The sequence below is a fragment of the Grammomys surdaster genome, unplaced genomic scaffold (genome assembly GCF_004785775.1).
Source record: "Grammomys surdaster isolate TR1022 unplaced genomic scaffold, NIH_TR_1.0 320015, whole genome shotgun sequence".
NCBI lineage: Eukaryota > Metazoa > Chordata > Mammalia > Rodentia > Muridae > Grammomys > Grammomys surdaster.
The window spans coordinates 1-15,912 of record NW_021627163.1 but is presented as its reverse complement, the minus strand read 5'-3'; the positions used below and the strand labels follow the sequence as shown (position 1 = coordinate 15,912).

The 15,912-nt window shown below is 52.9% G+C and overlaps 1 protein-coding gene and 1 pseudogene across 1 annotated transcript; both read left to right on the top strand.

Moving 5' to 3' along the window:
• Window positions 1-35: 35 nt before the first annotated feature.
• Window positions 36-8,159, top strand: LOC114616427 (serine/threonine-protein kinase 19). Its single transcript, XM_028761891.1, has 7 exons — window positions 36-175; window positions 357-493; window positions 5,808-5,903; window positions 6,226-6,365; window positions 7,306-7,403; window positions 7,490-7,637; window positions 7,826-8,159. Exons 1-7 carry the CDS (start codon window positions 76-78, stop codon window positions 7,869-7,871), a joined length of 765 nt encoding a protein of 254 aa, XP_028617724.1. The 5' UTR covers window positions 36-75; the 3' UTR covers window positions 7,872-8,159.
• A 566-nt stretch (window positions 8,160-8,725) lies between these two features.
• Window positions 8,726-15,859, top strand: LOC114616426 (annotated as a pseudogene).
• The last annotated feature ends 53 nt before the right edge of the window (window positions 15,860-15,912 follow it).

Genomic DNA, 15,912 nt, shown 5'->3' with positions numbered 1-15,912 from the left:
GCCCCCGTCGTCATTACTCTGCGCCGGAAGACGCTGTCTTCAGGCATCGTTTCCCGGAACCCTGAAATCCGGGCTATGAGTCGCAAGAGACGGCTCCTGGCGTCTGAGGCTTTTGGAGTGAAGCGGCAGCGGGCGCCGGGGCCCGTGAGAGCGGATCCTCTGAGGGCGAGAGCTGGTAACCATGGCAACCGGGAGGCCCGGAGGGTACTCACCCTTGGAGGAGGGAGAGGAGGAGGAGGAGGAGGAACCAGGGTGGGTAACCATGGCAACCCAGGCAGCGGCTCTCTGAGGGCTCAGGCGTCAGAGCATCTGCGCGCCCTCCACCCGGACCTGACCCCGGGCTTGCTCCACCGCAGGCTCGGCGCGCGAGGCCATCGAGGAACTCGTGCAGCTGTTCCCCCGGGGGCTGTTCGAGGACGCGCTGCCACCCATCGCGCTGAGGAGCCAAGTGTACAGCCTCGTGCCAGACCGGACGGTGGCCGACCTACAACTGGTGAGGAGCGCCTCGGAGAGCTTTGACGTCCCCTCCCTTCCCCGGTCCGCAGCCTCGAGTCGCCTCGAGGGTACTCGCCAAGTCCCTGTCGCTCAGACACTCAGGCGACCCCGCCGCCAGTCCGTCAGCAGGCGTTAGGCCAAGGCAGATGCAGAGCACATCCCAGGGGTTTGGAACTGCAGGCAGATGTCAACTTCCATCTGACAGGCGATGGGTGTTAGAGAAGGTTGGTGAGCACGGGCAAAGGTGTACGGAAGGTCGCAGGTGAAGGAGACCGAGGGAGAGAGATGAGTTTAGATTTTCCAAGTGATCGGTTAGTGATTAGTGGATCGAACAGAGGAGGAAGGCACACAGCAACCGCTAGCCTGATGTGCGCACTGAGTTGCAGGTAAGTACGGGACAGTGGGCCACGACATTGCAGATCATTCTAGGCTGTGGTGCACAAGTAGAAGGCACAGGGCCTCAATGAGATCCTTAGGACGACTAGAGGGGTGACGTAACCTCGTGACCAAGGTGATTGAAAGCCAGGGCCATGTCTCTTCACACAAAAGCCACGAGTAGTGTAGGTTACACAGTGTTTAATATTTGTGAAGGACTGCCTCACAGATCCTAGGAGAGGAGGCCCAAGGATCACATGCTACTCCCAGTTGAATCCAGTGGGCAGGTTCCAGCCCTTGTTTTATATGAACTCTCAGGCCTCTGCCTGACTCAGAGGTTGTAACACTGTGAATGCCTCCATGGGCTCCTCTTAACTTGGGCAGTTCCTCCTCAGCGTCCGTCACAGATCTTATGCTTAGCTTTGCCCTTATGTTGTTACAGAGTTTCTGACCCCTGGGGAAAGACCACAGACTCAACCCAATTATAATTAAAATGTTTATTGATTTCCAAGAGCAGGACAACTGTCTCTGAGCCAGACATAAAGTCTGTGTGAAGGGGGTGAGCGAAATTTTTTTTTAATAAAGATTTGTTTATTTTATGTGAGTGCTTTATGTGCATATACAACTATGTGCCAGAAGAAGGCATCGGATCCCATCACAGATGGTTGTGAGCCACCATGTGGTTGCTGGGAATTGAACTCAGGTCTTCTGGAAGAGCAGCCGGGGCTGTTAACCACTGAGCCATCTCAACAGCCCTAGAAGGTTCTTCTTCTTCTTTTTTTTTTAAATTAAAAACAAAAGTCACAGTCATCTGTTGGTGTGGGTTGCTGAGTCAGAGTTACTGGGAACTTATCTTCCAGGGACTGAACTCACAGACAAATGGCTAGTGGGTATTAAGATGATGCCTAGCAGTAGATAGAGTTTATTTAAGCCATCACAACATCAATAAATTATTTAGGGTCAGTGAGATGGCTTAGAGGTAAAGGGCGCTCCTAGCTGGATCACCTGGGTTCAGTGTCTGGAATCTGTGCAGAGGAAGAAGACTGATTCCTGCAGGTGACCTCTGATCTCTCCCCTCCTCCTCAGGCCATGGCCCCTGTGCTTCCTCTCTGTAACATTTTTTTTTTTTAACAAAAAACTTTCAGAGTTGCACAGTAGGGTGCAAACATGCTCACACAATTTAACATTTTGTTTAAGACAAGGTCTTAATTTATAGCCTAGACTGCCTTAAACCTGATGTTCTCCTGCTTCCGTCTCCCTAGTGGCAGGGTTTACAGTGGTCAGAAGACCACTAGAGGGAGTCTGTTCTTTCTTTGGAGAGGGGAGGATTGAGCTTGGGTCAGCAGGCTTGGCAGGAGAGTCACCTCCTCAGCCCTGTTACCAGCTCTTTGTTTGTTTGTTTGTTTTTTGAGACAGGGTTTCTCTGTGTAGCCCTGACTGTCCTGGAACTCACTCTGTAGACCAGGCTGGCCTCGGACTCAGAGATCCGCCTGCCTCTGCCTCCCAAGTGCTGGGATTAAAGGCGTGCACCACCACTGCCTGGCTGTTACCAGCTCTTAAAAATTTCTCTGTATTATCTCTCTTTGCTTTTCTTCTGGCACTGAAATCATACAGACATCATATCTTCTCTTTGAGCCCCTCAGACACTTCCATGTTCCGTAGTTCTTGACTCCTTTATTATTGTACTGATGAGTTTATAATCATCTTAGATTAATAGTGTGTTTAGAAAGATTAATCTTATTTGTTTGTGGCTATGTGCTTGTACTCATGGGTGTGTGCACACGTGGGTCTGCACCCTCAGATGCCGGAAGAGCACTTGGTCCCTGGAGGTGGGGAGTTACACGTTGCAGGTGGTTGTGAGCCACCAGATGTGGGAGCTCTATGAGAGCAGGATGGCTCAGCCACCCAGCCATCGCTCCAGCCCCCGATGAGCACTCCTGTATGCAGCTGTACTGATGTCTTCGGCACTCACGGAGGTCCTAGTCCATTGACTTCATTTCTCAGTTTTAAATTTCCTACCGGGACTTTCTCTCAGTTTGGTTTCGAGATAGGGTCTTATTATGCAGCACTAGATGTCCTGGAACTCACTCTGAGAGACCCACCTGCCTCTGCCTCCTGGGTGCTTAAATTAAAGCTATGCACCACCGTGTCTGACTAGGACATATTTAAGCCTGTATTGTTACTTATGATTATCTTTTATTTTATTATTATTTTTGGCCATGTGTAGTCCCATATGTCTTTAATCCCAGCACTCTAAAGGTATAGGCACGCAGATCTCTGTGCTCTTAAGGCCAGCTTGCGCTACAAACTAGCATTCTATTGCTATTCTATTCACATTTATATGTGTGCATGTGCACATGCCACCACGCATGTGTAGAAGTCAGAGGGTATTGTGGGATTGAGTTGTCACCTCCGTCATGTGGACCCCAGAGGCAGGCTCAGCAGAAGGCCACCTTACCCACTGAGACATCTCCCCAGCCCTAAGCCTGCTGCGTCTTTTTAGAATTTCCTACCAGTAATTTTTCGTTGTGCTTTTTTACTCGTCAGCTTTAATGGCATTATTGTTTTGTTTTGTTTTTTTTACCTTTTAAGTCTCTTGGACTTAATGCAGTCTCGCTAGGGTGTTGTAGGGTGCTTTCATCTGTGCTTACAGCGTGTACTGACCAGGTTAGAGAAATCTGCATCTCTGCTGCCGTTTATGATTTACCCATGTCAAGAACCTTAAAACACCTCTCTCTTAGCTCTTCCCAAAATGCCTAATAAATTAGTTGTAATTAGCCAGGCATTGTGCCTCAGACCTGTAACTCTGGGGCTCAGAAGGCCGAGTTAGAGGGGTCCTGCTAGTTAGAGGCAGGTGTGGGAGACAGAGAAACCGTGTCTCAAAAAGCAAAATAAAACAGAATCCAAAGTAATTTGACGTGTGGGCACCCTCCGCTCTTCCCTGGGGAGGAGTGCTTTCCTCCTGGTGGCCATTCTGGTATGACTAAAGATGCAGCCCTGGACCGCATGACTTCTGAGCTTTGCTTTCTGTGTGCCCTGTTATTTTTGGTCGTGTGCTGGGCAGATTTGCTCAGATCAGCAAATGCCCCTCCCTGGTTTTTTCTCTCTCTGAGTTTTTGTTTGCTTTACTATATCTGTTTGGTAATTCTTGTGATCCTGTGAGCTTTTTTTTTTTTTTTTTTTTTTTTTTGGTTTTTCGAGACAGGGTTTCTCTGTGTAGCCCGGGCTGTCCTGGAACTCACTCTGTAGACCAGGCTGGCCTCGAACTCAGAAATCCTCCTGCCTCTGCCTCCCAAGTGCTGGGATTAAAGGCGTGCGCCACCACCGCCCGGCTCCTGTGAGCTTTTTAATGTTTGAGCAAAAAAAAATTTTTTTTTTGTTGTTTTGAGACGGGGCCTCATTTTGTAGATCTGGGTGCCCTGGAACTTCACTCTGTAGGCCAGGTTGGCCTTGAACTCACAGATCCCCTGGCTCTGCCTCCAGAGTGCTGTGATTAGAAGTGGAAGCCACCATGCACACCTATTTAAACAATTAAAAACTTTTTAAGGCCGGGCGGTGGTGGCGCACGCCTTTAATCCCAGCACTTGGGAGGCAGAGGCAGGCGGATTTCTGAGTTCGAGGCCAGCCTGGTCTACCAAGTGAGTTCCAGGACAGCCAGGGCTATGCAGAGAAACCCTGTCTCGAAAAACCAAAAAAAAAAAAAAAAAAAAAAAACTTTTTAAAAAAGACTCGTTTTTTATGTGTATGGATGTTCTGCTTACATGTATGTCCATGCACTCACTACATGCCTGGTGCCTTCAGAGACCAGAACAGGGTCAGATCTCTGGAAACTGGAGTTACAGACAGTTGTGAGCTGTCATGTGGGTGTCAGGAATCGAACCAGCATCCTCTGGAAGAGCAGTCAGTCTCTTAACTGCTGAGCCATCTCTCCAGCCCCTTAAAAAGATTTTTTTAAACAGAATGTGTTTTATGTGCGTGTGTGAGCAGGTAGACATTCCACAGTGCATGTGTGTCCCGGGGCCTGAGCTGAGGTGGTCAGATTGGTGAAGTGTCTTTACCTACTCTGGCTTTTGTTGTGTTGCTGCCCACAGAAGTCCTGGGTAGCTTGTTTAGGTTTGTTGCTTGTGTTTACTTCTTGTTTGTTTGCTTGGCGTTTAGGCAGGATCTTACAGCCTAGGGTGGCCACAGACTCAAAGGTCTGCCTTCCCCTGTCCAGTACTGAGTACAGGCATGTGCTATCACAGCCGGCACCATTTTTATTTAAGTATTTATCCAGTGCTTCTCACACACCTCCACCCAGAATCTAGACTGATGCGTCCTAGGGGGCAGGCCTTGTCTCCATCACTGTCTGTCTTTTCCCTTAGAAACAAGCTCTCGCTGTGTAGCCCTGGCTAGCCAGTAGACCAGGCTGCTTTTGCCTCCCAAGTGCAGGGATTAAAGGCATACCCTGCATCACTGTTTAATTGTAGTGACTGATAAGTCTGCTCTTAGAAAATATGTATATTGGGGCTGGAGAGATGGCTCAGCGGTTAAGAGCACTGACTGCTCTTCCAGAGGTCCTGAGTTCAAATCCCAGCAACCACATGGTGGCTCACAACCATTCATAATGAGACTGGATGCCCTATTCTGGTGTGTCCAAAGACAGCGACAGTGTACTCATAAATAAAATAAATAAATAAATCTTAAAAAAAAAAAAAAAGAAAAGAAAATATGTATATTGATTGACCCGCAGCTCATAAGGCGTGTGGGAGGCAGGTGACTGGATGGAAGCAGCTGTCTGTCGGTCACCTGAGTGTCTCCATGGTTACTGTCCTAATCCCGCCACCCCCCCCCCCACACACACACACTGGCAATCAGACCCTGTACCCTAGGGCTCAGAACATGGCTGCTTGTCTTACCCTGTCTTTCTCTTTCCACCATCATCTCTGTGGAGACAGAAGGAGCTTCAAGAGCGGGGAGAGATCAGAATCATCCAGCTAGGCTTTGACTTGGATGCCCATGGGATTGTCTTCACGGAAGACTACAGGACCAGGGTGTGTGAGAGGGGGGGACAGGGGTGGGGGTAAGAGAGGGGGTGGGGTGGGGGTGAGAGAGGGGGTGGAGTGGGGAGGGGACAAGTGTGGTGGGCATAGAAATAACTGACAAAAGGAACATTATCTGTAGCCCACATGTCACTCGGGGCACAGAGCTCTGGTAATTAGTGAGATGGGGGAGGAGAGGAGGAAGTGTGGGGGAGGGAAGAAGAAAGCAGGGAAAAGAGGGAAGTGGAAGCACCCAGGGAGAGGGGAGTCAGAGATAGAGAGCCATGGTGGGGGATGGGCCCATGCTGGCCACCGACATCAACTCTGGTTCTAGGTCCTCAAGGCCTGCGACGGCCGACCATGTGCTGGGGCGGTTCAGAAGTTCCTGGCCTCAGTGTTCCCAGCCTGTGGGGACCTTAGTTTCCAGCAGGACCAGATGACACAGACTTACGGCTTCAGGGACCCGGAGATCACGTGAGATGTGCTGGGGTCAGGGGTCAGGGGTCGGGGTCAGGTCTCTGGCAGCGCTTTTCCTTCTGAGTGAGCTGGGTTTCTGTTTAGTCAAGTGAAACATTCTCCAGCCTGCAGGAGTCCCTAGAGGGTCCCTAAAGATCCAAGTTCACAGGGTCCCCTGTAAAGAGAAAGTATTAGGCAAGGTCTTAGTACAGACGGGTTTGGGGTCCAGCCTGGGCTCCTGCGTTCTAACTTGCGGTGTATGACATCACTGATCTCCCCTGGGAAGTAGCAGGGCTGAGAGGAGAGTTCATCGGTCATGGTAAGCCCAGACCTATGAGGTCATGACCCTCACTCCTCAGACACATTTCAGGGCTGTGCTTGCCCAGCCTCGTCTACAGAGCAGGATCCAGGACAGCCAGGGCTACACAGAGAAACCCTGTCTCGAAAAATAGAAGGGAAAAAATAGCCCAGTGTTTAAGAGCACTGGCTGCTCTTCCAGAGGACCCACGCTCAATTCCCAGCACCCACAAAATGGCTCTTCAACAGTCTATAATTCCAGTTTCAGTGGATCCAGTACCCTCTCTGGCCACCACAGACACTGCATGCCTGTGGTAAACATGTAATCAAAGCACAAATACACGTAAAAATGACTTTTTAGAAGGTCAGTTATTGCGCATACTTAATGTAAACCTGTAGCCTCTACATGCTTGTGTCCCTGCCCACACAGTATACTACACACACACACACACACACACACACACACACACACACACACACACTTACAGAGAAAATACAGAAGGACACCCAGGCAGCAGTGGTAGAGCCAGCAGAGTGAGTGGATCCCTGCTTGGGTTGCCTGTGTTTCTGGAAGCTCAGTGTCCACAGGTCAACCACTGAGAAAGGAAGGGAGGGGTCTCAGAGCCCAGGCTGCGTCGTCATGGCCGCCTCCCGCCTGCAGGCATCTGGTGAATGCTGGGGTCCTCACTGTCCGTGACGCTGGAAGCTGGTGGTTGGCTGTGCCTGGAGCTGGGAGATTCATTAAGTGCTTTGTTAAAGGTATGGTACCTCAGGAGCACCCTTTGGGGGTCTTCAGGTCTTCAAGTTTGACTCACCTCTTCCTTTTCCTGGACCTCCTCCTCCAGGACGCCAGGCTGTACTGAGCATGGTGCGGAAGGCCAAGTACCGGGAGCTTGCCCTGTCAGAGCTCCTGGGCCGCAGGGCCCCTTCAGCAGTGCGGCTGGGTCTTGCCTACCACGTGCATGACCTCATTGGAGCCCAGCTGGTGGACTGGTGAGTCTAGTCCTGAGACTTGGGAAAACTGCAGGGACCCAGGGTTGGCTTCCCCTGAGTCATGCCTCAGTCAGCAGTGAAGCCAGTTCCTCTCATTCTCCCCGGGACTCGGGGGACACCACTCAATTCTGAGTCTGCACACTTCGGGCCTAGGCAGCTGGCTCCAGTCTTGTCTTTCTGTTACACAGTGTCCCTACCACTTCTGGAACCCTCCTTCGCCTGCCAGATACGTGAGGAGCCAACTCTTGGATTCTGCAGCTCACTGAGTGAGGTTCCTGGAAGTGCCACCACAGGGTGGCTGAACAAGTCACCGCAGTGGGTGCCAGGCTCTGCTGCTGCAAGCTGGGGCTCCCACCTGAGCTGGGCTGTGGGCGCTGCAGCGCTTGCTTCTGTGGGTGTGGAGCCAGGAGCCGTGCCAAGGGGATGAGACAGTGGGATTGCTGGAGACACTGGAACAGGGTGCAGAAGACTCTGCCCTTCGTGTCAGGCTGAAGTTGCCAAATAAAATACTTGTGCTGTGCTTCTTCCGGTGTCCTTTGTTCGGTGTGGTGTGCATACGGCTGTCTGTGAAGAGGGTGAAGCCCAACCTGGGGCTGAGCATTTCATCATAGTTTAGAGAGAGAACACGGCTTACTCAGGCCAGTTTCCCTGTGGGGACGAGGGTGTACCCCGTCCTCTGAACTACAGGCTTTCTGCTAGAGCCTATACCAAGCAGAGGGACGTCCTGAATGTGAGGCAAGGGTCAGTCTGGGGACCCCGTTCTCGTTCTGTTAGGAACTTTACCTGTCCTGTCCTCGTGCCATGTTGGAGCTGTCTACACTCGCACATGGGCAAACACACACACACACACACACACACACACACACACACACACACAGAGAGTTAAGGGAGGTACCTGGTACTGGGAATAAACAAGGAAGCACAAGATCCATTTTGGGGCCAAGATTTCTTCAGAGACCCTGATGTTTGGGCTGCCTCCCCAGCTCTGGGCCTAGGGCCAGTTGCGTTTCTTGGCCATCACGTGGTTTCCCGGCTCATGGGGCAAGAGGAGGGGCGAGGTCCAGAGTCAAATTCTGCCCCAACCCTAGGTTGACCAGAAGGGAGCAGACGGTCAGACCAGACAGGTCGGACCTCTCCTGGATCCCCCAGTCATGCGGCTCCTCTGCGGGCTGGTCTGGATGGTCAGCTTCTTTGCCTCATCTCTGCAGAAGCCCAGGTCCTGGGGAAGACACTGGCGTTTGGGTTGGCCAAGGGTGAGAGAGCGGGGTGGTGGGGTTAGGCTGGGTCTGAAGATGCCCCTCGTTGCTCTCCTAGGTTGCTCCTGTTCTCCCCTTCTGTGGTTAATTTGGGGACGCCCCTGTCAGTGGGGGTGCAGCTCCTGGATGCCCCTCCAGGACAGGAGATAAAAGGATCAGTGTTCCTCAGAAACCCAACAGGTGGTGACTGTTCCCCAAAGAAGGACTTTAAGCTCAGCTCGGGGAATGACTTGGTGCTTCTCAGCCTTGAGGTAACCAGTGCCCACACCCCTGCTGTTTCTCAGGCCTCTCTGCTGCACCCCGTTGTCTGTCTATTTAGTTACAGACAGGAGCTTGCTATGTGACATAGGCTGGCTTTGAACTCATGGCTGTCCTCTTGCCTCAGCTTCTGAAGTGCTAAGATTTCCAAATACACCTGGTTTGCCTGTTGCCTTTTTGTTTTATTTTATTGTTTAGTTTTGTTTTTGAGACAGGGTTTCAGGGTGTAGCCTACATTGCCTGTAATCACTCAGTGTTCCTATTATGGGCCTCCCAAGTGTTGGGATTACAGCCGGGTGCCATTGTGCCTGGCCCTTCTGTTGCTTTTTAAAGTCCCATCTCCCTCACTGACTCTCTCCTCCGGCACAACGGCCTTGCTGTCCCTACCTCGGGCTCCATGTTGGGTTCTTTTTGCTCTGTCTGATAGTCTCCTTCTCTCTCGACAGGTTCCACTGGAAAACGTGAGGAGGTGTGGCCTCTTTAACCTGCTCAGAGCCCCCCCACATCCAGCTGGTGGCCCAGTCTCCATGGCTAAGGAACATAGCATCTAAAGCCACAGAGACTCAGGGTGTCAACCTGCTCTTCTCTTCCCGACGAGGCCACATCTTTGTGCAGACCGATCAGCCTATCTATAACCCTGGGCAGCAGGGTGAGCCTCCAGCCTCAGGGCCTTTGCTCTGCCACTCTCAGGCAGCTTAGAACACTAAGGCGACTTCACAGACAGGGCCACCCTGGAGGCTTGCTTAGCTGTTCAGTCCCCATTGTCTCCCCTAAGCTGCCCCAGTCCCTTTGCCCAGGACACTCACTCACCTCTCACCTACCCCCATCTTTCTCTTAGTTCGTTATCGGGTCTTTGCACTGGATCAAAAGATGCGCCCATCCACTGACTCCCTCACGGTCACAGTGGAGGTGAGTGTCTGACCTCTGACCTTCCCGACCTGTGTACACTGATGTGACTTCCCACCTGACCACATCGACTCCCCTTGCAGAACTCCCATGGCCTCCGTGTACACAAGAAGGTGGCATCTCTTTCCACATCCATCATCCAAGATAGCTTCATCATTCCAGACATCTCAGAGTGAGCTCCCCCACCTCAGGGTACCCCTCGATCTGTACCACCCCAAGTCCTGCTTCCCTTAGCACTGTCTACCACCTCTGACAGGCAGAGGCACGCTCCAGATGTTCTGACTCTACCCCTCCCAAACCTCTGCTCAAACCATGACTTTCTTCTGGAGTCACTCAGACCATAGTTGTCTGTGGGTGGGTAGCCTGGACTCACTCAGACCATAGTTGTCTGTGGGTGGATAGCCTGGACTCACTCGGGCCATGGCTGTCTGTGGGTGGGTAGCTCAACTCCTTTGGTTGTCCATTCTCAGGCCCGGAACCTGGAAGATCTCAGCTAGGTTCACAGACGGCCTGGAGTCCAATAGAAGCACCTACTTTGAAGTGAAGAAATACGGTAAGCGCTGACATACGGGGTGAGACAAGGGAGTGAGCTGGGCAGCCCTCGGTGAGGACGTTATGGAGCACCCTGTCTCTAGTGCCTGACCTGCCCATCTCCTCACCCTTATTCAGTCCTTCCCAACTTTGAAGTGAAGATTACTCCTTGGAAGCCATATATCCTGACAGTGCCCACCGACCGTGATGATATCCAATTAGACATCCAGGCCAGGTACCCACCCACCTATGCCGCCCTCCCCCGCCAGTCTTTTGCAAAGCCCAGCTTCCTCCCACCCTTGGCTCTCCTCCTCTTCCTCTTTTATTTGAGGTTTCTTTGAGGCGGAGTCTCACGCCAACTGTACACTCACCATGTGTGTAGTCACGTCTGGCTTTGAACCCACGGAGAACCATCTGCCTCTGCTCTTGCGTGCTGGGATTGGAGGCGTGCACGCGTGTGTCTGTGTGTGGGGGCATGTGTGTGTATGTTTGTGGAGGCCAGAGAACAGCCTCAGGTATCTCCTTGGAGATACATTCTCTCATTGCCGTGGAACTCACTGACTGGGCTAAGCTGGCTGGCCCTCAGAACCCTTCTGTCTCTATGCTCCCACTGCTGGGATACAAATGGGTGCTGCCACACCTCCAGGCATTTCTACAGGGACCCTGGGGCATCGAACTCAGGTCTTTGTGGTTGAGTGGTTAACATTTTACCGACTGAGTTATCACCCCAGCCCTTAGCTCTCCTCCCATCTCCCCATGGCAACAGGTACGTCTACGGGAAGCCTGTGCAGGGCGTGGCATACACACGCTTTGCACTCATAGATGAGCAGGGGAAGAGGACTTTCCTTCGGGGCCTAGAGACCCAGACCAAGGTAAGGTAGCGGTCAAGGAGGTGACTGACAAGGGGGTGACGAGGGGAAGTGAGGACTCCGGCCCCACTCACGGCCTTTTTACTTTGTCTTAGTTGGTGGAAGGCCAGACTCACGTTTCCATCTCAAAGGACCAGTTCCAGGCTGCCCTGGATAAAGCCAATATTGGGATCAGAGACCTGGAGGGGCTGCGTCTCTATGCTGCCGCGGCCATCATCGAGTCTCCAGGTGGGTGGCTTCCCTCTGCTGGCACTTCAGCCCTTGCTCCTGAGGACTCTGAGGGGGAGGCAGTTTAAAAACACAAATGACACACCCGCCAGCTCCTCGTCCTCGCCGTCCAGTGCAGCTCCACACCTCTGCCACCTCTCAGGCTCAGGACCAGCACAGACCCAGGAGACCCAGGAGACGGTCTCACCCCAGTGCGGTCCTGCCGTTTCCTGTCTTCTTTTATTTAACTGTTCCAAACCACTCTCCTCCTGGTTCACTCTCTGATAGATACGCCATGCACTCCTGTACAGATGAAGCGATGCACAGACAGGCTCTTGTCTCCTTTTTCCTGGGCTCTGCCCTCCACCTCTCTGCCCTCTGTCTTGCAGGGGGAGAGATGGAGGAGGCAGAGCTGACATCTTGGCGCTTTGTGTCATCTGCCCTCTCCTTGGATCTCAGCCACACCAAGAAGCATCTTGTGCCTGGGGCCCCCTTCCTGCTGCAGGTTCCTCTTGGAAGGGCAGGGCTGGAGGGGAGAGGGTGTGGGCCACACAGTCTTGATGACACCTCTTTCTGACCGTCTCCTCCAGGCCCTGGTCCGAGATGTATCAGGCTCTGAAGCCTCTGCCGTTCCTGTCAAAGTCTCTGCCATATTGGTGTCCGGCTCTGACTCGCAAGCCCTCGATGACTTTCAACAGAACACCAATGGAGCTGGCCAAGTCAGCATCTCCATCAACATCCCGCAGACTGTCACAGAACTTCGGCTCTTGGTAGTGCTGCTCTGAGGCCCGGGGATGGGCCTGGGGACAGGGTGGATGCACGAGCTGTTTCCTGAGTGCTTCTGGTGGAGTTTGGCAGAAGGGATGGTGTATTTGGGTCCTTGGCATAGACCCTGCCCTTTGTGCCTTCTCTCTAGGTGTCTGCGGGCTCCCTCCACCCGGCTGTGGCCAGGCTCACTGTGCAAGCCCCACCTTCAAGAAGCGGTGGCTTTCTGTCCATTGAGCCACAAGACTTTCGGTCCCCTCGTGTGGGGGATACCTTTATCCTGAACCTTCGAACCGTGGGCATCCGTGAGCCTACCTTCTCTCATTACTACTACATGGTATGTGGGACCCGGGGTACAGGAGTGCTGGGTGTAGGACGGGGGGCAGGGTGAATACCAAGCAGGAAGCCACTCATTATCTCCCTCACCCCCCGGCTCAGATCATCTCCAGAGGCCAGATCGTGGCTATGAGTCGGGAGCCCAGGAGGACCCTGACCTCTGTCTCCGTGTTGGTGGGCCATCACCTGGCACCCTCTTTCTACTTTGTGGCCTACTTCTATCACCAAGGACTCCCTGTGGCCAACTCCCTGCTCATCCACATCCAGCCCGGGGACTGTGAGGGCCAGGTGACTGGGTCTGGAGAGGTGGTGCGGGCTGTGTGTGTGCGTGCATGTGCGCTCATGTATGTACGTGCATGTGTGTGTGCATATTCATTTGCACGTGTATTTGCACACACACATGAGGGTGTGATTGCTTAAATACATGTGTGCTTGCATGTGCGAATGTGTGTGTGCATGTTCATTTGCATGTGTGCATGTTCATTTGCATGTGTGTGCTCAAATGCATGTGTGTTTGCATGTGTGTGGGGTGCATGCATGTCTGCTTGCCTGTGTGTGTGCTTGCATGTGCATGTATGTACATGTTCATTTGCATGTTCCCTTGCATATGTGTATGCATGTGTGTGCTCGAATGCATGTGTGCTTGCCTGTGCTTCTGTGTGTGTGCGCATATGCGAGTGTGCATGTGCATCCAGGGGCTCTGAGGGGGACAGGATGATTGGTTTAGCCATTGAGTGTGCCTGGGGCTGGAGGTGAGAATTCACTCTTCTTTCATCTTCGTGGATGGGAGGTGGGCATGTGTGTATGCATAGTTTGCATACTGCACAGATTCACATGCACGTGTGCACATGCTTGTAGAGACACGGAGATCATGTGACTCGCTCTTTGGCCGTAGTCACTGGGGCCGTTTCTTTCAGTCAAGCCTAGAGTTCACTGATAAGCCTCGTCTTGCTAACCACCTTGCTCTGGGGGATCCCTCTGTCTCCGCCTTTCCAGGCTGGAATCACAGGCATGCCCTGGTGCCCACCTGGATTCTGGGGGTTCAGTCCTCACGCTTGGATGTGGCACTTAACTACTGACCTGTGTCCCCGCGCACACTCCGTGTGCTGATTGTCCTTTTCTCCCCGTTTCTGGCAGCTGAAATTGAAGGTGGATGGTCCCAAGGAGTATCGTAGCGGGGGCAGCATAAAGCTCCAGGTTCAGACCGACTCCCAAGCCCTAGTGGCACTGGGAGCTGTGGACACGGCTCTGTACGCTGTGGGTGGCCGGTCTCACAAACCCCTCGACATGAGCAAGGTTTGTCTAACCTTCTCCATGCATTCTTCTCCTCTTATTCTTCTTCCCCCTCCTCCTCCTCCCTTCCCTCCTCCCCCTCCTCCTCCTTCTTCCCCTCTTCCTCCTCCTCCTCCTCCTCCTCCCTCCTCCCCTTCCTTCCTCCTCCTCCTCCTCCTCCCCCTCCTCCTCTCTTAAGCTCTGGGACTTAGTTCTCTGGTCTCAGTCCCTATAGGCTCTTCCCAGTCTTCCCTTGGGTCCTGGATGTCTTTGGTCTCCCCACTCCCGTCTCTCATCTTCGAACCTACCCTCAGCTGAGGAGCAGGGTCACTCGTGTCCTAGCATCTCTTGCCTTATCCTGCTAGGTCTTTGAAGTAATGAACAGCTACAACCTTGGCTGTGGTCCTGGAGGTGGGGACGATGCCCTTCAGGTGTTCCAGGCTGCTGGCCTGGCCTTTTCTGATGGTGATCGACTAACTCAAACCAAAGAGGGTAAGAGCCAGTGGGAGCAAAGGAGGGAAGGCTGTGTGTGTGTCTGTGTGTGTTTGTGTGTGTCTGTGTGTGTGTGTCTGTATGTCTGTGTATGTGTTTGTGTGTCTGTGTGTCTCTGTATGTCTCTGTAAGTGTATGAGTATATGTGTCTGTGTGTGTTTGTGTGTCTCTGTGTGTGTGTGTGTGTGTCTCTGTATGTCTCTGTGTGTGTCTGTGTGGGTCTGTGTATATGTGTCTGTGTAAGTGTATGAGTATGTGTGTCTGTGTGTGTATGTCTATATGTCTGTGTGTGTGTGTCTGTATTTCTGTGTGTGTGTCTGGGTGTGTGTACGTGTGTGTGTTTGTGTGTATCTGTTTGTGTGTGAGTCTGTGTGTTTGTGTCTGTGTGTATGTCTGTGTGTCTCTGTGTATGTCTGTGTGTATATGTCTGTATGTCTCTCTGTGTGTGTCTCTATATGTCTCTCTGTGTGTATGTGTGTGTGTGTGTGTGTGTGTGTGTGTGGCAGATTCAGGAGCAGAAGGCTGGGCTGAGGATTAGGAAGAAGGGAGGCTGAGCTCCCCGTGGCTTGACTGTTCTCTTGCCCTCTACCAGGCCTGAGCTGTCCCAAGAAGAAAAGTCGGCAAAAGAGAAGTGTTAACTTCCAGAAGGCTATCAGCGAGAAGTGTATGTTGCGGGTGCCCATGGAATGCTGGGAGCCATGTCCAGGGCCAGGGTGGGATCCGCTTCTCTGTCCTCTGCAGCCCCTCAGCCAGTTGTGGTGTCAAGGGCGAGGAAGCCAAGGGCTGAAGGTAGAGGCTGGCTGGTGCCGCCCATTGGCCTGCTGACCGTTCTTCAAACATGTGTTGGTGGTTCTAGGGGTTGATGGGGCTGAGGTTTCAGTCCCTCCAACTGCCTAGCCTCCCTGGGCCTGGCAGTGGGCCAGTATTCTTCTCCAGACACCAAGCGCTGCTGCCAAGATGGGATGACAAGGTTGCCCATGGCGCGCACCTGTGAGCAGCGGGCAGCGCGCGTGCCTCAGCTGGCCTGCCGGGAGCCCTTCCTGTCCTGTTGCAAGTTTGCTGAGGACCTTCGCAGGAACCAGACCAGGAGCCAGGTGGGCCTTGCCCGAGGTGAGCGGCCAGGTGAAGCTGAGGAATGGGTGGTGATGCCTGAGAGGGCAAAACATCCCCTCCTCACTGCCGTCCCTACTGTCCCCAGCCCAGGACGTGCTGCAGGAGGAGGACCTGATAGATGAAGATGATGTTCTCGTACGCAGCTATTTCCCAGAGAACTGGCTCTGGAAAGTGGAGCCCGTGGACCGCTCCAAAGTGTGAGGGCACGGCATGCCTGGTCTTCCCTCTGGGCTGGGTCTGGGGACAGTCCTGTGGGTGCCAGGGTCTGGG

Excerpts from the sequence above, each read along its gene's own strand:
- LOC114616427 (XM_028761891.1), top strand. The coding sequence starts at position 76 with ATGAGTCGCAAGAGACGGCTCCTGGCGTCTGAGGCTTTTGGAGTGAAG. Across the intron at positions 5,904-6,225 it reads CGGAAGACTACAGGACCAGG|GTCCTCAAGGCCTGCGACGG; the intron begins GTGTGTGAGAGG and ends CTCTGGTTCTAG. Across the intron at positions 6,366-7,305 it reads TTCAGGGACCCGGAGATCAC|GCATCTGGTGAATGCTGGGG; the intron begins GTGAGATGTGCT and ends TCCCGCCTGCAG.